Source organism: Apteryx mantelli, chromosome 2 (genome assembly GCF_036417845.1).
Source record: "Apteryx mantelli isolate bAptMan1 chromosome 2, bAptMan1.hap1, whole genome shotgun sequence".
In the NCBI taxonomy this organism is placed as follows: domain Eukaryota; kingdom Metazoa; phylum Chordata; class Aves; order Apterygiformes; family Apterygidae; genus Apteryx; species Apteryx mantelli.
In genome coordinates, this window is record NC_089979.1 from 128,558,847 (window position 1) to 128,582,630 (window position 23,784).

Sequence of the window (23,784 nt, forward strand, 5' to 3'; positions counted from 1 at the left end):
AGGACAAGAATTAAAAGCCATTTTTCAGACAATGCCTTCTGGGGGGGAAAAACACTTTGTCTTTACTGCTTTTTGGTTGCATTTTTTAATTTTCTTATTTTTTCTTATCTTTTTATTTTTATAATTGGGGAAACTTGCAGAGAGACTCAGTGTTCCCAACGGAGGAAGAATCTACCACCTTTCTAGCACAATCTCTGTCATTATGTTTCATTTATACCGTGGATACACTCCAAGGAGCCAGTCTTTCTCCCTTTTTCAGAGACACAGTATTTCTTTTTAAAGAGAATAGCCTTTCCTCCTTTTGGGGAGGAGGAAGGGAAGCTCTCTGTAAGAGGCAGGACACTACTTTTAATGCTACATAAGAAAACCTGGCTCTTATTAATTACCTATACTGTCAGCAAGGATAGTTTTTCGATTCTTCAGGAATATCATCTTTCCTTTTAGAAAAAGACACATATTGATAGTGCTCTAGGGAGTCAAAGATTGTGCCTGCATGCTTCAGGCCTTCCTTTGGGACTTCATTACAGCTTGAGGGATCCATAGGTGTCAAGGAGGCCCCTTGGACTTTTTATCAGTCAGGCTATACCCAACCTTTGTTTTTCTTAAACAGACAAATAATTTTGTAGACACTACAGACACTTTTGTGTAAACACAAGAAATAATCAGTAACAATAAGTTGCTACCAAGCCCACAATGATATTTTACAAATATTTACCTAACCTAAGTTTCTCATAGGATAGTTCAGAGTTAAGAACATCTGCTACTGCTCTCTAAATCTACAGAACAGCACATGTTTTCCAGGATCAGTGGGTAGTAAAATCATTTCCACTTTCTTTCATATAATTATATTAGATGTTGTAAGAGCCTTCTTATGACTGCTTAGCCTTATCAGATCAGATATATGGCTCTCTCACAGTCTTCTATATGTGCAATCTATAATATACAATGTAAAAAATATCGGGGCGGGGAGGAGGTAGAAATCTGTGCAAACTATTTCATGACTATGATATCATAGCCACAGACCTTGACAAATTGGTTGAAACATCTGAATGGCTGAATTGTTTAATGTCACCCCTCCAGCTACCAAACAAATGAGCTTTTCCTAAATGCCCTAAAATCATTCAGTACATTTACAAGAACAGTTACTAGTTTCTCCAGCGAATTTTGGCAAAGAAAGCAAAAAACTGAATTTATATAATCAACGTACAGACTTTTTTTCTAATTCAAATCTTGCTGTGATAGGAATATATAAAAAGATGGCACAATAGCATTGCCAGTGTGGCTGCACACACATTAATGGTTATATTCATAAATCACTTAAGGATCCCTTTTTTTAGACCTATCATGAGGTCCCACTGATAATTTTATCTCCCTATTTCCATATCTCTCTGTTTCTCTGTTTCTCATTAGAGGTTGAAACAGTTATATCATTGCCAGTTCTGTACTTACAATCTCCTGAGCTTTTCTTCCAAGATTGTTTAAACAATACTTTCAGTTCTTCTATAACTAGATACCTGCAGTTTCTGCTTGATGAGAGGAAATCCTGTTACAGTTCCTCTTTGTTTTACTGAAAAGTGACATGGCTATAGAAGTCCTGGAGCGTTTTCCAACATTACACCTTACCTGGCTTTTTAGTGCAGATGGAGTATATTGTTGTATACATTTTTAGACTTCCAAATGGATCAAGAAAACAAACAAAACATATTTTCCTAGAGGTATCTGTGTGGGTAGGGGTAGACACATGATCTGGCTCTAAGTATCCAACTCTGACATTTCAGGATCAAGAAACTCCTGATTACTCCTGTCCCTTTTTGGTCCACTTTGTTTTAATTCATTTAAAAGCTCTTATTCAGTTTTCTCAGTGATGAGCAGTTCCAACAGCAAAAGGGAGGGGGTAGTGGATGGTACACCTTTCTGCAGCATCACCTTTTCAATCCTGGCTTAAAGGTTTGGAAAACCACAGCCTAAGCCAGTTTTGGTGGACCATGGAGGGAAAAGCAATTTTGTTGTAGGTTAGGACTGAAAGACACTTGGCAAGTCGTCATGGGGAAATTCATGCTATGCCAATTTGCAGTTCACCTGACCCTAAATACTGTTACAGATCCATTTCCAGAAGCATTAAATTCACATTCAGTTGCAAATTTGCACTCACTTCAAACAGCCAAGATAAAAGAAAATGAGAAATTGACATATTCAAATGAATCAATCTAACTTTAAACTAACTATGGAAAAACCCTCCGAACCCAAAACTTTCCGTAAAGCTGCAGAAGCCTTAAAGACGCACAAAAGTAAAATCTCCCTATATCAGAGAGACATCAAGATACCATGTCACAGCTGTCAAACTCTCCCAACAGCACCATTTTCATTCACATTACTTGTACTTCTGCTATCTCTTCTTCTTAATATTCTATGAGAAAACCATCAGATAACTCATGGATTACCTCTGTGTGCGTTCTATTCAGGTAGACATGGTATTTTCTAGGAACTGCATTCCTGGGTGAAGCACAGCAAGTGAGTGGTTGACCAGGCACACTTGCTACTGCCACGGCCTCTGCCCTCGTTTGGTGAGCCCTTTGTCTGTGGCAGCACCATCTTTTGCCACCCTATTCCTGCTCTTCATTCTTACTGATAAATAAAATGGTTGACATCTGCAAAGGGATCAGAATGAGATGCACATGACCAAGGTTGGTTCTGCTGCAGGAGAAGTAATAGTAATAAGGAGGAGATAGTTAACCCCAGAATGTAGGAGAAAATGTCACTAAGAGATCTCTATGTGCTACTCAGTGTCAGTTTTTTTCATTATTATTTAATCTTAAACCAATGGATTATAGTATGAAATACAGTATGTATTCACAAAGTCTGAAAATATGTTCCTATTTTAAGCAGGAAGGTGCTTTAATATGTCCTTCAGTGCTTTAAATTCCATCTTCACAGGTGCATGTGAGGAGATACTTTTCCCATCTGTGCACTCACCTAAGAGACGGGCAGGCATGCTCTCAACCATCTCTAACTGTGGGGGCAGTCGCCCTTAATTTGTAAAAGTGTAATGTGTATGCAAATGATACGGCTATCCTCAAGTTTGTCAGCATACAGGAAAATATAAAATGATACACTGTGGGGATGCGTCAACCTCCATGACAAAACTGGAGAGGAGAATGCAACCAACTGCAAACCCAATCTTTAAGTGGAATTATACTCCTTTTCAGATTAAGCATTCATTCCTCCCCAAGGAAAATGTGTTGGCTATAAAAGCTTCATGCTCTCAGCACAGATAAGTACCCTCCCAGCTGTTGTCTTCAATGGTAAGAAGTTTTGGAGTATTTCAAGACCCCCCAAAACAGGATGCCGGTTTATTTTCCCCTCTATAAGTCTATATTTATATATTTACACCTTTCTATTGCAATTGTTTATTGAGCATTGTTGGAGAAACACTGGTGCCAATGGACACCTAGACAGTAAGAAGCTTACAGAGAGACATCAAGCTACTTATCACATTGATTGATTGTTTGAGTGGAAAAAAGGCCTTGGTCCACAGTTCTTGCATGCACTAGAACAGTCTTGTGAAGTCCCGTCAGCCTAGAGCTCCCTCATGCCAGCAATGTTCTTCATAGGCTAATGTGCTGCAGAAGAGTGCACACAATACTTTTCTGCACAGAAACACGTGTAAGTGGATATGAGTAGAGAGGACATAACATCTGGGTGTGTACAGGGGCATCCCTTGACACTTTTCCTCAGAAACCAGCCAAGCTGCAGTGAGTGGCTTTATAGCAGTGCGTGGCTGTCTAGGCTACGTGGATGGTAACAGTCACATGTTATGTGGAGTTTCTACTTCTAAGCTCTGCACCTCTGGGTGGTGTCTCCCCAAGCAGATAACCTTTTTCTCCCTGATTTGGTCTGACATTCATACATGATCTTCATAGTATCCTTATCCTTACTCATGTGCTTCAAATACTCCTACTCTCCATGGGATAAACAGAAGCACAATAAAAAGATAAATACCTGAACTGTTCAAAGTTTGGCCCTCACTATTCAGACTGCGTTAAGCATTTTCCCAGGCCCCACAATCTTCATACCCTCACATGATCAAGTCACAAAAGGAGAACGTCACAAAAGCTTTTCAGTATTAAAATCTGAATATACATTTGCTATATAATTTTAGTGAAAGAGCTTTGGTAAGTCTATACTGTAGTCTTTCAGTAGTTCCTTATCTGGAATTTCTTGCAACTGTAGGTTTTACCACATTTTGATTATTTCAACTTTCACATAAATTCCTGGTTTAAATGACAAAACACATTGTAGCTGCAGTGTGATGAGAAACAACTGTTTCTCGTTTTGAACGTGTGGCACATTTTTAACTATGAAGTGGTAGTGAAATGAAATGAATTTTCATTGAACTGGCATATTAGGTTCTAGAAAAGGTGTAGATTAATGCCTTTATTTGGACACATGCTTTAAATAACTAGAAATTCTTTTAAAGCATAAGCCAAAAAAGGAAAAAATGATTAAAGAAGATTGTTTTCCACTAAATGTTGTTCTCTATAGAAAAGAACATGTTCTCTGTTTATGACCTGATTAATTGATTGAAAATTCATGTAGGTAATGACTGAATTATCAAACAAATGAAATGAGTGGTCATTTTAAAGTAATCAACGTATTGTTTCTTTGCTATGATAAAATCATGAGAACTGGCTATGAGAAACATCTTAAAGGAAACAATAGCTGCAGAGACCTTTAAAGATACTTACATCGCTTTCATGGCCTTCTCTGAGATTGTATGTGAGATCATGCTGTAGGTCTTCGACAAACTTGTGAGCATACTCCGGGTAAAGGTCGAGCACTTCAAAGAGACCTTTGAGGATAATGCATTGGAGGTCACAGTACGTTAGAGCTTTAACGTCTGCATTTGTTTTAATAACTTGATCCCTAATGGATAGGTTTGCTCCAATTAAATCTCCTTTACCTAAAAGAAAATAGGAAAAGAATCATCTTCAAAGCATGAATTCTTGACTCCTCTTTTGAATTATAAATCTGTTTAACATAATTGCTGTATCTTAAAACCCATAGTTACTATTGTATTGTTTAATTACTAACATTATAAGGTATTTCTATCTAAAAGGTGTCTTTATTTTTGCAGGTGCAATGTTATAGGCAATTAAGGGGTAATCAAGGAAATATGTATAAAATTAGGATTTACACCAGTAATTAATAGCAGGAGTGATTTTGTACTTCAAGACATGAACAAACTGTTTCTGGCTTTCTTTGTTAAAATAGGAAGATGGTAACAAAGTATTTATAACAACGGCATGACTTAAGTTTAGATCCTCATTTCAAATGATACTTTTATTTAGAATTTAGATTGTAAAATGTTTGCAACCTGTGACAACTATGGATGTATAGCCACCTTGTGATGTAACTTGGTTGTACAGGGTAATAATAGATTTCCAGCTCAATTTGTCAAGTAATTTATGTCAAGAAAAAAGAATAGATTCTTAAGCCATTATAACTTCATTTATGGGCAAAACTGCCTTAGAATAATGGATGTATTAAAAATCACAACCGACCACATATTAAAGAGCAGAGAAATTTATAATGAAAAGCTTGCATAAACATCTGATCTGAGGTATAAAGTCTAAAGAGCAGTCAGTTAACTAGAGGTCTTTCCTCAAGAACAGTCTTTATTAAAGATCTGGACAGTGCGATGGATTGTACTCACAGCAAGTTTATGGCCAATACTAAATTGGGAGTGGGGGGGAGCAGATGATGCACTGGAGGGCAAGGATGCTATTCAGAGGGACCTTGAGAGGCTGGAGAAATGGGCTGACAAGAACCTCATGAAGTTTAATAACAAAAAAAAAAGGAAAAAGGAAAGTCTTGCACCTGGGATGGACCCTCCCTGCCACAGCAGTACAGGCTGGGAGATGAATAGCTAGGAAGCAGCTCTGCAGAGAAGGACCTGGGGGTCCTGGTGGACAACAAATTGAATATGAGATAACAATACTTCCTTGCAGCAAAGACCGACCACATGCTGGGCTGCATTAGCAAGACTGTGGCCAGCATGTCCTGGGAAAGGACTTTTTCCCTCTATGTGACTCTTGCCAGACTGCATCTGAAGCACTGAGTTCAGTTTTGGGCTCCCCAGTACAAGACAGACATTAACAGAGCAGAGCCAGTCCAGAAGAGGCCACCAAGATGATCACAGGACTTGAGAAAATGATGAATAAGGAGAGACTGAAAAACATGGGTTTTGTTCAGCCTTAAGAAGAGAAGGCAAAGGGGGTGATATAATTACAGTTTTCAACTACCTAATGGGAGAGCGTAGAGGAGTCAGAGGGAGATTCCTCTCCAAGGTGCACAGTGTTAGGACAAGATGTAGTGGGCACAAGTTGCAACAAAGGAAACTGATTAGAAATTAGGAAAAAGGAATTCACTGTGAGGGTGGTCAGACTCTGGAACAGACTGTCCAGAGAGGCTGTGGGATCTCCATCCTTGGAGATACTTGAAACTTGACTGGACTCAGCCCCAGGCAAGCTGAGCTAAACTGGCCATGCTTTGAGCAGGGCTTAGACTGGGTTGGTTCCAGAGGTCCCTTGCAATCTCAATTACTCTGTGATTTTATCTGTGGACCTGAGTAATAAGTTAAGATTGTAAGATCTGAAATCCACCCAGCATGTGATTCCAGCTGGATATTACACAGGAAACAGTGAACTCAAAGAGTAAGTTAGACTAAGCAGTCAAGCAACCAGCCCTCCCCAAAGCTGCTTAAATAAGATAATTTGCTTTATACTGCTTGTGAATTTTTCTTGCTTTACATGGAGCTTGTATAAATTTCTCAAGAGTGCTTATCATAAACCCAGAATAGTGAGAGATTTTCTTTTACATTAAGAATATAAATATATTCATGATACTTTTAGGTCTCTTGAAATTGCTATTAGTATAAATGAGAACCAGTACTAGCTCAGGTTAATATGAAAACCGTAAATCTGATAGATGACAAAGCAACATATTTTGCTATATGTTCGTCACATGATGTTGTAATGATTACATAATCAAATATAATATAAAGCTAAGCAATATGTTACTTTTACTTTTTACATAAATATCATCAATTCTTTAGATTTCTGTGATTATATTAAGCAGATGTTTGGCACACTTAATCTATTGCTGGCCATGTAAATAGGTATATGGGAAAAAATGTTTCAGATTTACCAGTACTGAATTTTAAATACCTTAATTAGAAACTGTTTAGGTGTATAAACAGCTTTCACAACACTAATGCATAAATAATTTCGAACAAATGTTAGGCTTGTATTTGATTGTAGCTACAGCTTTTGATGAAATAACATCAGCTTGAAAGACACCACAGTTTATCTGGTAATGCAAATGTATGTTTCTTTTCAAATGAAAAGCATGTAGCAGATACAGTAGCTACTGAACTGAAGATTCATATAGAATTACTGCAGGAGTAAAATGATTGTACCTTGAATATCAACATTTGCTATTTAAACAGAGTCATATAAGATTAATCTTAGTAGGTCTTCTGTTTTATATACTTTTTTTTTCATTGGAGAACAGACTTATAAGGGTTTATGCAGAAATATCTGTCTGATAATGTACCTGTGACATGCAAAATTATGAATTTGTTCTCTTTATGGATATCTTTTCAATCACTTATGGCTAATACTTTTAAACAACTCTAAGACGTATGCTCAAATAGTATATTTATGTTATGTTAAAATATATTTCCTTATAAAAGATCATAATCATCATTATAATGTATCAAGTAATAGCTTCAAGGGGAATCAAAACAGCTTTATTTTATCAGATCATCTCATGTTGCATTGCAACTGTATTGCTTGTTAGGAAGAATGGTTCAGCAACCAAACACTAACCCACCAGAATTAGAATTATGAAAGAGTTTTATATTCTAAAAAAAGACCAATCAAATGAATGCTAGTAAAATAAAGGAAATTGAATTACAGAAGACCAGAAGCTAGTATTATCAGCAGTCTAGTACAATCCCACAAAACAGGAAGGAAAGTAAAAAGGAAATGTTCATTTTACTTCTGCTTTATAAGAATATTAAAAGTTATTAGAAAGAATACATTTAAATCTACAAAAAGTATTTACATCATTATAAAATAATTCTTTACATTTAGAGTAAAATTTTACATCTTACTTCATCAGAGCACTTTATAAACATTAAGTCAGAAAAGTCTAATGGTCCCTTAGCTGAAGATAAAGGGAATCTGTTTTAGTAGTCATTGGACTGAGGCCTGTTACTGAAATTAGCAGACAGAGATGCTTGACCCTAGATAAGTCAAAGCATTTGGTCAAAGCACTCATCTAGCAAACAACAGCTAAACAGAATTTATTAGAACAGAATTTCTGGCCTTTCTCTGTTTTAATAAACTCAGATGATTGCTGGCAGCATCAATTAGCTAACAAAAGCAGCTCTTTGAGCCACCAGTGCCAGCAGAGCCAACAATCCTTGCTTTTCACCAAATGCCTGTGTGTTTCTATGCATTCATTGAAGTATGAGAGTAGGCACACTGCTCCCTTTCTCATTTGGGAGCATTAGTGGGAACATGACCTGGTCACCAATTTTCATAAAATGTTTAGGAATATATTTCCACTACCCTCTGAGGCATCAATACTGCCATCAGATTGGTTGAAAGGGGCAAGTTGTACCAAATGTCGGTAGCTACATCCTTACATAAAAAGGAGAGAGCATAAAAAGTTAGAAAATCAGGCTACAAGTGAAATATTACACAGCTAACACTCTAGCAATTGAAGGTTCCTTAGGGCAAAAACCAAGGAAATTTTAGACATCTAGGGATGTCTATGGAGTAAGAATAGCAGATTCAAATCAGAACAAATTCTTTCCCTCTCAGAAGACAAGGACACATTAAACCATCAATTAATAGTGGTCTAAGTGATATTCTGGAGATGTCTGTACTTTCTCTTTAACACCAGTCTTTACTTTCTACATTTGAGGGCCTTTCTTTCTCTCTGAAGCTATAACTATGAACATACCAAGGATCGCCAGCACCGTGCTGTCCTTCAGGACTTCCATGGAACCTGAGCATACAAAGTAGATCGCTTGCAGGGCGTCTCCCTGCCGGAGCAGGTATTCCCCAGGAGCACAGAAGGAGGTTTTGATATGCAGAGACAGAGACCTGAGGCAACCACGGCTGGCACACTCGAAAAGGGAGAGCTGCAAAATCTCCTTGTTCAAGTGCATGGTGATGTCTGAACGCAGCTCGTCTGGAAAGTCTTTTAAAAGCTGTCCAAAAAAGAGAAAAATGGGTGACGTGAAGTGTAAAATAATTTATTTCCTCTTCTGCAGAAGTGATTTGATTTAGTAGTGCTGCACATATTGCACTGATGCAAAGATTTCCCCTTGTTTTTTTCTTTTCTCTCTCTTTTTTTTAAAAAGTGAAATATATATGTCTTAGTGCTTAATAAATCTTTAGACTGATAAACACTGATAAATTTCAGGAATAACATAAAAATTCTACCTTTATGGAAAAAAAAAGACAAAAAAGCCAACAATTCTTTGTGTAAGAACTCCTCCTTTTGCACAATTTAACCTTGTCTGAGTTCTTCTGAGTTGTTAGAACACAGTAGGCTGTTTTGAGGATTTCATTTTTGCGTGACAAAAACTGTTGCTATAAAGTGGCATATACACTGAAAATGTTGCAAAAATGAACTTAGCTTTGATTTTCTTTAAAAATGCAAGTATAATATTCATTAATAGGCTATATTGCTTCTTTTGTGGTAAAACACCTGGAAGTGGAATTACTTGGGAAAAAAGCTCTATATAGTTCACCTATCACAACCAGGCTGTTTTTTTTTTTTTTTATGATTTTGCTACTGGACACTGAAGAAGATGTGGGAAAGGAATGGAGATGAGGCGCATGATCACTGGAAGAATCTATGGAAACTGAAAGAAAGATCCATATAATTTCCCTATTTTTCTTGGTCTTAATTTTAGGCAAGTTCCCACTGCAGCCTGGCTAACACCTGATGAAATTTTTTTATTAGTTTTACAAAGGATCTGTTGCAGAACAGCAAACTTGAGAGGAACTTCTTTCTGCTCAGAGACAATCTTCTGAGAATGGCATGCAACTGTTAAAATCTTATATTTTCTTTTGTCAAGGCACCATAAAAACTTCAGGTACTGTCCTCCTTAGTTTGAGGGGATCTCGCACTAGAGTGACACAGTCTACTAACACTTGACCAAGTGTGTTTAGTCAAGGCAGTTGTCTGGATGGGAGGCAAAGCATGAAATACTGATGGTCTCTCCAGAAGCTGCTCTTTTAGCTCAGTAGCCATCGACTTTCAGAGGGACTGAAGGTACAGAAGGTACAGAAACAGAAGCTGATTCTTAACCAAATCTAAGAAAGCCTGGATATCTAAACGTTCTTTGTAGCTCTGAAAATTTTACTAGGCTCCTTCTGTTGCTAGGATGCTGTTGAAAATCCCATTTTTTGTGCTGTGCACACCACAAAAAGAACATATCAAAAAAAGAATGTTCTTAACCCCAAATCTTTTTTCTTATTTCCACATTACTTTTAGAGGCTTTATAATGACATATATAACAACAGCTCAGTATCTGAAGGGAATGGTTCATTCAAACAAGAAATCCAGCTGAGAGAAGTCATGATTTCTTCTGGAGTATAATAAAATATAACCTAGACAAGTCATTTAAAACTAGCAAGTGAACACACAACCAGAAATCTGTCTTTTCTTTTTGCTGTCATGTTACTTTTCACATACTAGTCATTAGTGAAAAATATAGGGAAATAAATAACATTAACATCAAGACAGCATCTTTCAGGTCAAACCACTTATTTACAGGATTTCAATGAAGAGAAGAAAATGCAGGAGGGAGGAGAGGACAGCCAAGAAGTCTTTCCTTGAAAAAAAAAATACTAGAAGATTTTTAGTGTTTAGTGAAAGGCAAAAAACTCATTAGACTGTTTCTGGCATCACCCAAAAGATTTCTAATGAATGTCTTCTCAGTATTTCTGAATTATGAGGAATTTAGTTGGCTCTGTTGAAATTTGAATATATAATATGATGTTCCAAAACAGGTGCTTCAACAGCACATCCCTCCTGAGATAACCCACCTTTATTTTTAGGCATGTTCCTTTTAATACACAACTTCATACAAAACCCACCATCACAAATGGGGAATTCAAAATACCCCCCAATGTTAAGTCAATAATCAAAACAAATAAACACATGACCCCTGGCACCCCTTTGGTTACCTCATTGGAATCAATTCCATTATTGACAGACCATGTGGTTTGGAAATATTCAAGCATCCTTTGCTTTAGCTGCTGTGGCAGGTGATGGACCCGTATAAAGTCCTTTAGATCCTTGGTTCTTGTGTGATAAAGGGACCATCTGGAGTACATCCTCTGAATTATGGCAGTCACATTGCCAAACACCAAGGCATGCATTAAAGCTAGGGAGGACAGAAATTATGTGAGTGAGTAACTTGCCGTACACTAAAATGTGTCATAGAACATGATTTTCATAGAAAATCGATTAAAAAAAATCAAAATCAAGACAATTTTCATAGAAAACAAGTGTTCCCTGATTAACAGATAAAGTAAAGCTTCTGAGTATTAGACTCCATCAGAAATATATAACAGTACTCATAGTATTATTTATTTATATTTTTGTGTCACTAGCAGTCATAGTTATGGAACAGGGTAGCACCACACCTGATGCTATATGATCATCAGATTAAAAAAACAAAAGAATGTCGAAGCCAGATTAAGTTTATAGTCTAAGAAAAAAGGCAACAGATGAACACATGTAAGAAGGCAAGCTCAGGAAATAATGGAGAACTATTCATCAGTATGAAAACTACACTCAGATGGCCAGTTACTAGCTAAATAGAATATAATAGATTTCAGAGATTTCACACAAATACAAATTCAAAGCATATGTGAATCTACACGTAATGAGGGCCCACGTGCAGTGGAATGAGATTATAAGTTATATTCAGACATGTATCATATTCTGGGGAGTAGGATGTTTAAAAAAAATGCAGATGAAACATTGTAAAGCAGAAAGTCAAAATTCAGGTTAAAAACCAAAAAAATATAATACATTCAAACTGACAACCTGGTTTCTTATGTTTCTTGAGAAGGTCAAATATGTTGTGAAATTGTTTATCAGTAAGTTCTGACATAGATGGGTTTGTCTGCAATTAGAGACTGGCTTGGGAATAAAAAGACCAGAAGCAAAATTGAAGGAATGCTTTCAGATACAGTTTGTCTCTGTTTGTCTGTGCAGAAATGTGCTTGCCGATTATCAGTGGAAAAAATCACTGCTGGATTGTCTGTCATGTGGTATTGATCTGAGGTATATAATATACACATTTACAAATTGTTTATCAAAAAAACTATTAAAGAGCTTGATTATTACTCTTAAGGGACATCCATCTTTATAGCACTTGAAAGCAAGCAGACAGACTCCACAGAGCAGCTAAGGAATTGGTTTATAAACAGGACAAACAAGACGCTGACCTTGTGTGGCAATTTACAGAAGTCCGGGGTGAGTGGAGAGAGACGAGGGGAATAGCAGGAGGAAGAATGCATTTTGGTGGTTAATCATGTTGCTACATGGTAGAAACAAGCAGAAGATTCTTTAGTTTGGAGAGTAGGAAATTTTTACAGGCTGAGTCAAACAAAAGTATCTAGTAAGAATACTTATGGCTTTATTGAGAAGGGAGTTGAGAAGAATGGAGAAAGCACTCTAGTCTGATGTAATTTCACAATACAGTATGCATTCTTGTAGAGGTGATCAACTGATATGAAGCTAATATGAGTCCATTAGTAATATGCCACTCTTCTGTAAGAGTGACAATGCTGAAATGTCACAGACATTAAAATCCATATGAGTCTATGTGCATGATATTGTGCATTTTCTCTTCCTCCTCCTTGTAAATCACAAAAGGTACTTTAAGAGAAAATGTAAGACATTTAATTCAAATTTCAATGGCTTCAAAAATTACAATGCACAACAGGAAGATAGTAGAGAAACAAAGTACACATTCAACGCTTTGTACCCCTGCATTAGCTATACATTTCTGAAGTAAAACATCCTTAGGAAGTGAGCAATGCCTCTCACTAAAGTTTTTGAGCGTGCCACAGACATGAACAAATTCACCTTCATATTACCTTGTGAACAGAGGAATGAGATTTACAGGTGGGTAACTGAGATGTTAAAAACAAAATGATTTAGCGTCTGCTAATTCAGAGCGTCTTACTTTCTATAAGAAATCTATTAATTAGTTCGCTCTAAAACCAAGCAAGATAAGTTAATAATGTCTAGTAACTGTATTTCTAAAGCAGCCTTGATTCTAATGGATATTCTAATTTACATTTTTATTGTTTAAAGAACAGAGGAACACCTTTGATCACAGAAGGGACCACAGCTACTAGACTGGGCAATGCCTCTTAAAAATGGCACTTCAATCACTTGCACACGAGGGAAGGATGATAAACAATGGGATGTAAACTCAGCAGGATAAGGCAGGAGGTGGGGTGGTCTGATCCTGAGCACAGAAGAAATTTGCTTGTTCCTCCTCTGCACCCAAAACTCTAAATGTTTTGCTGAAAGAACATGACAAATACAGGACAGCGCAAACCAAGGTTGTCTGCAAGGAGCAAGAGGATAGTACTGGATTATACTCTACAGAAGCTGGATGCCCTGGGAACTCTGGTTAAAATGTTAATGATTAATTTCTTTCTCCAATTTTAGGATGAAAAATTATATAGGATAAGATGGTTTATCTTTAAAATATTACTTGTCTAAATCGTAATTGTCAAATTCATGCACAAGAAGAACAAATACTGAAAGGCAGGCAAAAGACAAGAATATAAGTTTATCTGCTGAATTAACTCAATTTTTTTCTGACAACTTTTATAATTACATAATTATAACGGAATGGCTTGGTATAACTACAGTAAAATTCTTATATAATTTTTCTCGAGACATCATTTACATCATTTTTCCATTTGGGTATCTTAAAATTAAATATCAGCAAAAGCTACACATCAAAACATTTTTTAAGAAACGAAAATATCTTATACCCTAAAGTAATACAGATTAATATTTTGTTCCTAATAGAGTTTGCTGACGTGTGTTCACCAGTGAGTACTGTATGGTGCTAACTCCTTCCTCATGTTCCCCTGTTCTCCTGATTTTCTCAAATAGGGACTCAGTTCCTCAGCACAATTCCTCCAAACCAGCTTGCTCTGCTTTCTTATCTGGATGTATATTGCTTCCTCGACTCTCCCAGATGCAAAATCGTTCTTCCACCCACTTGCCTCCAAGTAACTTTGGCTTTCAGTTTTCAGTTCCCTCTTACTATATTCAGTCCACTAATTCCTCACGATTGTTCAGTGCACAAGCATACTAGATCTAACACTCAATAATATAAGAAATGAAAAACAAAGCCATAAATGAACTAAATAATGGATGTAGGGTACTTTGATACTCTTTTATATTCTACCCTACTAAGTTTGCAGAAGCTCTGCCATATCAAAGTGCATTAAATATTCACCAATGCCCTACTCAGAATCTCTCTTGATTTCTTAATAGAAATGAAAACCCTTTCTTCATTCTAACAGATTTTGTATAATGAAAATCCTATTTCACAGAGACCACTTTATATTTTAAAGTTATATAACATTATGCCACCATCAAAGATAATTAATGAGTTTCTTGTGGTTTTATGACATTGTCAAAATCAAAACGATATCATTCTTGGATGATTAATTATATTACTGCCACTCATTTTCAGGACAGGGAAAAAGGCCAATAATTCACTGAGCATTTTTTTAGTACCACTGGATGCTGCAAATATTTAGTTTACAGGGTATTCATCATGTTCCCTGACTTCTGAGTGTCAAGTTGCCAATTTATTTTTGACAGGAAAATTTATGCTGCAAAACTGACAACCAGTGTCTTGCAGACTAGTCTTGGAGAAAAGCTGGCTGGTAGAAACACTTGCTACTAATTCCAGGACAATCAGGCAACAAGAAAAAAAAATGAGGGAGAGAGTGCTGTAACAGTGATTTGCTTTTTGCCCTTCACAAACACTATGTCACCTCTGAGTTGTGTGAAGCACACATTATGAAATAGCACAGCTCTTTTTTTTTGTTTTGAGAAGATGAAGGCAAAGAGCCACAGGATATCTTCTACATTGGTTGCCTCCTGCACTGGCCTGGGCTTATCAAGCTCTGCAGGTGACACCAACTTACTGGTTGTGCCCAAGTGACTCACCAGAGAGGAGAAGACCACAAAGAGCAAACTATTTTCCCCAACAATAAGAAAAGGTAATTAACATAAATAAATAAAAAAATACTAAGGTAATTAACATGGATAAATGAAAAAAAACTAAGAACATGAAATATGACAAAAACATTGCAATTTTAATGCTAATCTGAGGCAGTGTTGCAGTAAAATTTACTTAGTGATAATTAAACTGCTTTTTCATTAAGATATAGAGCCATCTATGGCTCAAGCAATACTTGTAGCTCTGGCCTAACTCTGCCATCTTCTCTCTGAGATGGCCCTTCAGGTGAGGATATGCAACAGCTCACACGCCAGATACGTTGTTTTGGCTGCCCACCTCTCCTCAGCATCTTTCTGAGAGGTGCTGAAGTGACTGAACTGGAGCTGAACATGCACCAATTATGTGACTGTCTGGAAAAACCCTGGTAGGTCACCAAAATGCAGGTGCTCCTGTAGAACGTGTCTGGCTCAGTAATTACCATAATAGGGTGAGTTTGTATTTTATTGGGGGTGAAAAGAGTTACAACAGTCTTTTCAGACCATGAAGGCTGGAAATATTTCCAAATATTTCCAAATAAATGACAGTTTATTTAGTGTAACAAGAACAAAACTATTTCTTTCCTTTGCCATTTTAAATTAACTTTGTTGTTTTTTTAAAACTGAAATATCGCAAAATTTCAGCTCTTATTTTACTCATTCCTACTCCACAACATTTTACATGATGCTTAGCATTTATACCTACCCCCAATCAGCATTGTGCAAATGGAAAATATCTTTTCAGCATCAGTATTGGCTGAAACATTTCCAAACCCAACACTGGTGAGGCTGCTGAGGGTGAAATATAGAGCAGCTATATAGGCACTTCTGATTGATGGTCCTCCTAATGTGTTATTGTCATAGTAAGGAGACTCTATACGTTTTCCCAGCTCATGAAGCCAACCTGAAAAACAAAGCATAAAAAGAGACTATTAAGGAACACTGACACCATGAAAACTTCACTTTCTGTAAAACAGTATAAAAAATATTGAGTTAGAAAACACTGTATTCCTCACACAATTTCAAGAATAAAAAGAACATTACAGTATAGGAAGTTATGCAGCATGTAAAGGACTATGTCTCTAGAGTATTTATTTCTATGCATGAGTACTTACGATAAGAACTGGATTTCTGCATGGAAATCAAGTGTTTTTGAATTACGTATTACAGGTCTAATTAGACAATTTACAAAATCCATTAAGGCACAGAAAAGAAAAAAAGTCATCACCTAATAACACTGCAGCAAGAATGCAACTTCAATTTCATTCTTTCCATTAATTACTACTTGGAAACCTTTTTAAGATTCTAAGACTAAACTGTTATAATAATAATTATGTATTTAGAGCTTTTTACATGTTTCTCTTTACAGAAGATTCAGAAAACTAAGCACAACTCAAACCAAAATTAATTTTCAAAAGATGCTTCACTGACTATTTTCTAAATTGCTCATTTAATCTTTCTTTTTACTTTGCTAAATGAATGTATGTGTGCTAGAGAAAGTAGAATTATATAAGTGCTTCATAGGTATTAAAAACAAACAAACAAAGAGGGAAAAGCATGCAGTTCCTTCTTTGGAAAAGGAAAACAAAGAACCTGAATGAGTTGCATATACACAATGCTTCACAAAATCAAGACAAAAGAAAAAAAGATAAAATTCAATTACCATGCCCAGTTTTGCCTGTAAAGCAGTTTGCTTTGGAGAGTGGGAATGCTTCCTGGATATTCAGGTAGAACAATCATAACAAAAAACACCTGGCATGCAGAGTAGGCTTTTAGAAAAATTGGTATGGGATCCCCCCATTGTAAGCTGAGGGCTTGATATCAAGTCATGTATGCACTGATAGACTGAATCACTTTCTGAAGCTTAATACTGCTCTCACTTCATTCAGCTTCCACTTCTTCAGTGTGGCTGAGTCCAAGTACGAAGCAGGGGAAATCCCCCTGTACAGAACATTTGTAAAAGCAGGTGACAGATTTTAAACATCTATCCCAACACTTCCAAATAGGTTAGGGAAAAAGTCTGTGAATTCTATTTACCTCCTAAAGAAGATTTTTTAGTCATTTTTACCATCGTACGGGGCCACCCACAACCCAGACCCTCTTGCATGCTGTCCTACAGAGATATATAAGCCGAAAGGGTTGGATAATGACAGCGTAAGTCTGGCCATGATCCTGCCAACCCACTCGCTGCAGGTCAGTGAACTTAATCAAATGCATAAATGAAAGCGCTCTGCATTGTCATAAGATGGCAGCCCAGAGTGGGCTGGTTTACCTTGCCAACGTACAAGAAAACATATGAATACCTCCTTGATCTTGCCTAGGTAGAGAGCATTTATCACATGAGGCTATTTTACATTTGTTGCTACTAATTATTTAAAATGGAAGGAAAGCAAAAGGCAATCATTTAACTGATACCAGCAACCCAGCCATACCGTCAGTAGTGACAGCATGTATTAACAGTGATCATACAGGAAGGGCACAAGATAAGTGAGTTATGTCCCATTCACAGTCTTAGCAAATACTAGTGCCTCTTAGTGATGTCTCTGCAGTGCAAACTGATGAATGCTAACTGGCACTGTTTAAGTGTATGTACAAATAATCAATACGATCAGGACTAACACTGCAGAAACTTGAAGCATATAAACAGTCCCACAGTTACACTTATTATGTTTATATTATCAGGATTGCACCCATGTCTTAGTCTTCTGCTGGTCTGGGTCCTCTTTATGCTCACTACTGCTGTTTCTCTGACGTTACACTACCTTCTGCAACCATAATATGACCTTTTTACAGTTTATTCCATTCCTGTCCTGGAGTTAAGGAATGTAATCCCATACATTATAGAACACATAAAAAACTGAAAAAAAACATGGCAGGCAGTAGATAGAGTTAATAATAGTCTATCTAAATATAATATAGAAATAAAATCATAAAATTCAACCCAAGTTTTCAGAGTATACCAGTACATACTAAGGACTGCAAAATTGAAACAAACTAAATAAACTATCTGAAATAACTGTCACTGATGTCTGAATATTGAGATATTAATAATGTTTCTTAGGAGAAAATCTCTTTCTTGGGAGTGTTCTAAATGTCACCTATTCTTGGCCTCTGTGGTCCCATTTTTCTACCTTTTGTTATCTGAATGAATTTCACATTCATTGTGATAAAGGATCATATTGCATCTGATTTCAAGTTTCTCCAGCTCAGTCTCATCTATCAAACAAAAAAATTTTAGTTCTCTTGTAGTAACTTTGTACAGAACGTTATGGGCCTCACTTTCAGACAACTGCATTTTCAGTGTTATCCTGTAAAGGTAGATGACTCAGTTCTTTAATTGTTAAATATACGTAAACTGGTATCTTCTCTACAGAGCACTTTATTTTGAAGGTTATAAAGCAAAAAAAAATAAAAAAAATCAGTGTTCCTAGAGGATGCATTAGGGCTAGTGGAGGTATGGTACAAAACAACAAATGCCTATGTTGTATTTAAACAGTAGAAGTCCCTATAATAATACAAACATATCTCTACTACCAAAGTACCAAATACAATATTAACATTTTATAGGTGCCAACAGTCACTTCTTTCCAGGATGGAGTCTCTCCACATCATATTTGAGATGAGTCCAGCAGTCTGTTCCCGCTTCTACGGCATAACTGTGGATCAGGTGAATGATCTAAATCAGCAAGATGAATGATTTGTCATTGAGCCACTCCCAGCAATTGCTATAAAATGCCTGACATATAAGGAAAAAATGCTAGGTAACTTTCTTTAGAGATGGACTAGGAGGTTTGGAACAAAAAATTCATATCTGAAAGTGAAAACCTAGTAATTATATTCCTCTGATTTGCAGACAGAGACATATTTACAGTTTCTCATTTGTATTTTGGCTGTTAAAGATGATCCTAATCAGGACCTTTTGAAGAAATGATATAGGACTAGATTTCAGCCACAGCATATAATCAGACATGCTCCAAGATCTTCCAGATCAATTATACTTCTGAGATTTTTGTTGACAGCAATATTCTTTTTCCAGGTGGGAATGGAGATCAGAAACTGTTAGCTGTTAATACATTCATTGTCTGTTAGAAATAATCATGAGATAACATGATTGACTGATGCCTTTTACTTTTTGGTTCCTCTGGGCAGCAGCTCTCAGCAGATTCTCTGGCGAACTTGAGTGATTAATTTCTGCCTCCAGGGAAGAAGAGAAAAATAAATACACCTTGTAGTCAAAGAGGGAGTGTCCTAGAATTTATCATTATGAATCTTGTCTTGTTCTGAATTAGCATTATCTAGATATAGCTTTCTGACTTTGAAAACATTTTAAAACATCAATTAATGCAATTAAGAGGAAGATTTTTCAACTGGAAAAAGTCAATAGGAATTGGGTATCTAACTCCATTAGGCTACTTTGAAAATTGCTGGAAGAATTTGTTTTAAGTTTCATTTACCTGTACCTGGGAAGTGCTCCAGTGTCTGTAGAAACATAAACAATCATTTAAGCATATCTAGATGACATAGGTTGTAATTGACTGTAAAACAGATTACCTCACTTACTGGACATTCAGAAAGTCAGTCATTTCTTGGTTTGGTGCATGCACTGTATAGAGCAGTATAATTTGTATATTCATTCCTTACTACTATTTAGATTTGCCTTATAGGCAAGATACTTAACATACCAAAATCCTGGCTGGTACTAAATTCAGACTCAGAAAATAATTGCATTATCTATTGCATTAATTGAAAGATATTAATTGCATTAATTACCTACAATATTTACTCTAGAAAACACATACACTTTTTTTCCAGTTAGAAGGTAAACCAAAACTTTCTGGTTTATTCTGGACTACTGTGGAAGAAAGTGCAAAAACGTATGGATGAGGAGTATCTCTTAGCGCAACCCAGAATGCCTGAGAGTGGGAATGGTTCCCCATTAGTATAATGGTGACAATACTGGAAGAGAAAGGGTGGGACATCTTCTCCCAGCTTTGGTTCCCTATCAAATTCAGGGGCTTCAAGTATTCCTAGTGGCACAACAACAGCCGGAAAGCCTGTTTGCTCCCTTCTCATCACTTTTTTGTGTTCACAGGATATTCGAATCTGATTTAGGGCCAAACCTTACATGGCCCTTTCATACTCGTGGGGAAAGAGACCATGCAGTAAGCAAGCTGTAGTAGGATTGTAGGGAAAGAGAATATGTAATGAGCAATGTTGGGTCCTAAAGGACACTGCTGAGTCTGGGTGATCTTTAAGGATTTTGTTTCAGTTCAAGGTAATGTTTTTCTGGCTCAGTTGAAAAACTCTGGAAATGGGAGCTCTAAATCAAAACATAAAGGGGGGTAGAGCCTTTATTAGATGCCACATCTACTTTATACTTCTTCAAAACCACATATTCCAGACTTGACTAAAGAAGAGAAGAATATAGGAAAGATTTGGAACTTTTAGAAAACTCACCAGTTTATCATATCCTAGGTGTCAGTGATTGTAAACAGAATAATAGAGTGGAGCGAAGGACAAGAAAAATGGCCCATCCAGCATATCATGAAACAGGTGGTCTAAGTGTTTCAATAACACACAAGCTAACAGCAGTCAGTACTAGAACTATCTTATAGAATATCATGCAATAAAAAACCAAAGCACCACCAAAAAAAATCGAGACCTATGGGACCACAAAAGACAAAAAAAACCCCAACAAACATCCGTACAGTGAAAAAAAAGAAAAAGCATACCCTGAACTGGAGCACATACAACTTTCTGATATAAATAGACTTTAGTTTTAATACAGAAATCTGCATATTGTATGCCTTCTAATGTGGGTTGCAGCAAAAAGTGTGGGGTCATTAAGGAAGAAATAAAAATTAGATAAGAGAAGTTAGATCCTTCATAACTTTCTGTTTTTTTTTTTTTTTAATTAAAATCATTATGGGCCCTGAGAGCTATGTTGGCTCCCACTGCAGCAGTCCCTGACCACCATTTAGCTTTCTCATTTTAGATCTTCAGTAAGACAGTGATGAGCTGTAGTTGCTCATGGGAAATCACACGACCCCTTCATTACATAGCTGCACGCTTAGGTCTACAAAAGATTATCTCATATTTCAATTTTAAAGGGATGTAATCCACTGCAAAACTCATGATGATCTCAATGAAGCAAAGATTTTAGCCTATATCTCTTTGCTGCCTCCTTGAACTGTTAAACCTGAAAAAATAAATTGCAGGGCAAAACAGTCGCTAAGTTCCCTGTTTTGGGGTAAGTGCACTTGTGATTTCAGTCTCTGTGAGACAGATTTTACATGCCCCAATCACTTCCATCAACTGCCCATTTCTGAATGTGCTTCTCACACAATAGTTAAGGATCATTTGAGGACCGCAGACCAGTACTAAACACTGCATGCCAATTAAGATTATACCATCATTTTATATTACAGTATAATGAAAATATTACACCTTATCAATCCCTAATTATTATTCATTACACATTAAAACATCAGCTTTGCTCTTTAGGTTGTTTCTACTTAGTTTTCTGCAATTAATGTCTAGGAAGTTCTGAAGTGTACAATACATTCAAAGTTCAGAGGCATATAAAAAGGTCAAATTGTTCTACTTCTACTGTGCATGACTCTGCATTATTAAATACTCATTACCTCTGCCCTCATGGCTATTACCCATTTAAGGTATTAAAGTTCTTCTCAAGATCCTTAAGGTCTTTTTTATCTCTGTCTAGCCAAAATATTGTTGACATCTGCAACTTTTTCCAGCTAAATCATTTGCTCTTTTTTTCAGGCTATGAATATATTAAACACACCATTCCTACTACTTAATCCCATGGAACGCTGTTATCATTTCATTGTCACAAAACCTGGCCATTTGTTTACAGGTTTGATCTTTGACAGAATTTTGCCTGTCGCGTTATGGGAGGCTCCCAGGTACCAGAGTAGATGGTTTTAGGATTAAAGACCCCTAGAAATGACAGGAGCATGGAAGACGTGAACGTAGTTTTTCTTTGCAGTCACACAGATTAGAAAACATATACAAAAAATAGGAAACCCCCCCAATCCTGAAGGTGTCATACAGTTGCAAGATCTAGGACCATGGAAAGAGAGCTCCATCATGTATGCCCAGATGGCATAGCAGAACAGTAAAATACTGGGCATAAGTCCTTGCTCACTTCAAAATAAAACCAATAAATGTTGTATGTGTAAGAGGGAAACAGAGACACATCTGTATGGCACGTCAACAACTACAGGCTACAAAGGAAAAGCTCTGGCCTAGAGGCTATATTGAAAGAAGTGAATCAGTTGGTGTTCAAAATAAATAAAAGCTAAGTGCCAGTGCATGATAGTTAGATTATAACAAATTTTGTATTAGAACAACAGACGTAACTGTAATGGCTGCATGACAATGAAGAACTCAGGATTAATACACTCCCCTTGGTTTTTATTTTGCTAGCATGCTTTCCTATAAACAATAGAGACACAAACTGAGAAAGAAAAATTTGATTAAGGAAAGATATTAACATGTTCTCAAGCACTAAAAACCCTGCTTAAAAATATTAAATTCATTCCCTAAAGAATCTATTCTAATAATGTGTTTTCTTATTTTTTCATTTTAAAATATCGGTCTTAAGCAAGCATGTTCCTTATTATGATAGATTTAATTATACTTTTTTTAAACTAGAAAGAAACATAGCATGGGCATTAATGACACTGACAGTGCAAAAGAATTACAGAAACATCTACTACAGTCGAATCTGCATAGCCAAGTTTTGTGGAGGGAAGTTCTTGGCACAAAATATAGAAAAGGAGATTTCTAAGTCAAAAAGAAATAGCTTTAGCTTGGACTATACAAAAGACAGTTCCTTCTCAGCTGCCTGTGTCTGGATTCATTGTGGCAGGGGTGCACATGAAGCCGCTGATGGCTGCTTTCTGCTCCCCTGGGTCTGGACCCCAGGCACCCCGGTTGGTGAAGCCCACTGTCAAATCCTGCTGCCTGGGCACTTCATGCCTGCAGCAAGACAGGGATTAGCACTTCAGGTCAATGCCAAGGCAGAGGAACCTGCCCACCACGGTCCATAACATCACCTTTCTTTTTCCTTCATGACACACTAATTATACACTTTTAAATCTAATGTATGTAGATTTTAATATTTTCATCCATTTTTATCTCAGACATAATCCTTTCCACTGCCTTGTCCAGCTAATGAAGAATTAACCTTGTACAAGCAGATTACACTTAATCTCTGGACTCCATGAGCTTTTAAGTGCCAATGGAAGTGAGGCACATGGTTATTATCCTGACAGAAACTACAGAACATTTTCTGCAGACATTATGAAAAGTTTATACACTTTTTCTTGATGAATGCCTATGTTATAGATAATAAAAAACCCTTTAATATGGAATCAAAGAGGCAAAAAAGTCACTTTTTCT

General features: G+C 36.6%; 1 protein-coding gene across 1 annotated transcript in view; it reads right to left on the minus strand.

The window, feature by feature from the left end:
• The window catches only part of KCNH8 (potassium voltage-gated channel subfamily H member 8), a 207,709-nt gene that overhangs the window by 32,035 nt on the left and 151,890 nt on the right, over positions 1-23,784 (minus strand). The window contains exons 9-12 of the mRNA XM_067292476.1: positions 16,064-16,261; positions 11,274-11,473; positions 9,034-9,283; positions 4,746-4,960 (exon numbers count right to left, since the gene is read on the minus strand). Coding sequence (XP_067148577.1) covers positions 4,746-4,960; positions 9,034-9,283; positions 11,274-11,473; positions 16,064-16,261 — 863 coding nt within the window. The remainder of the gene's footprint in view (positions 1-4,745; positions 4,961-9,033; positions 9,284-11,273; positions 11,474-16,063; positions 16,262-23,784) is intronic.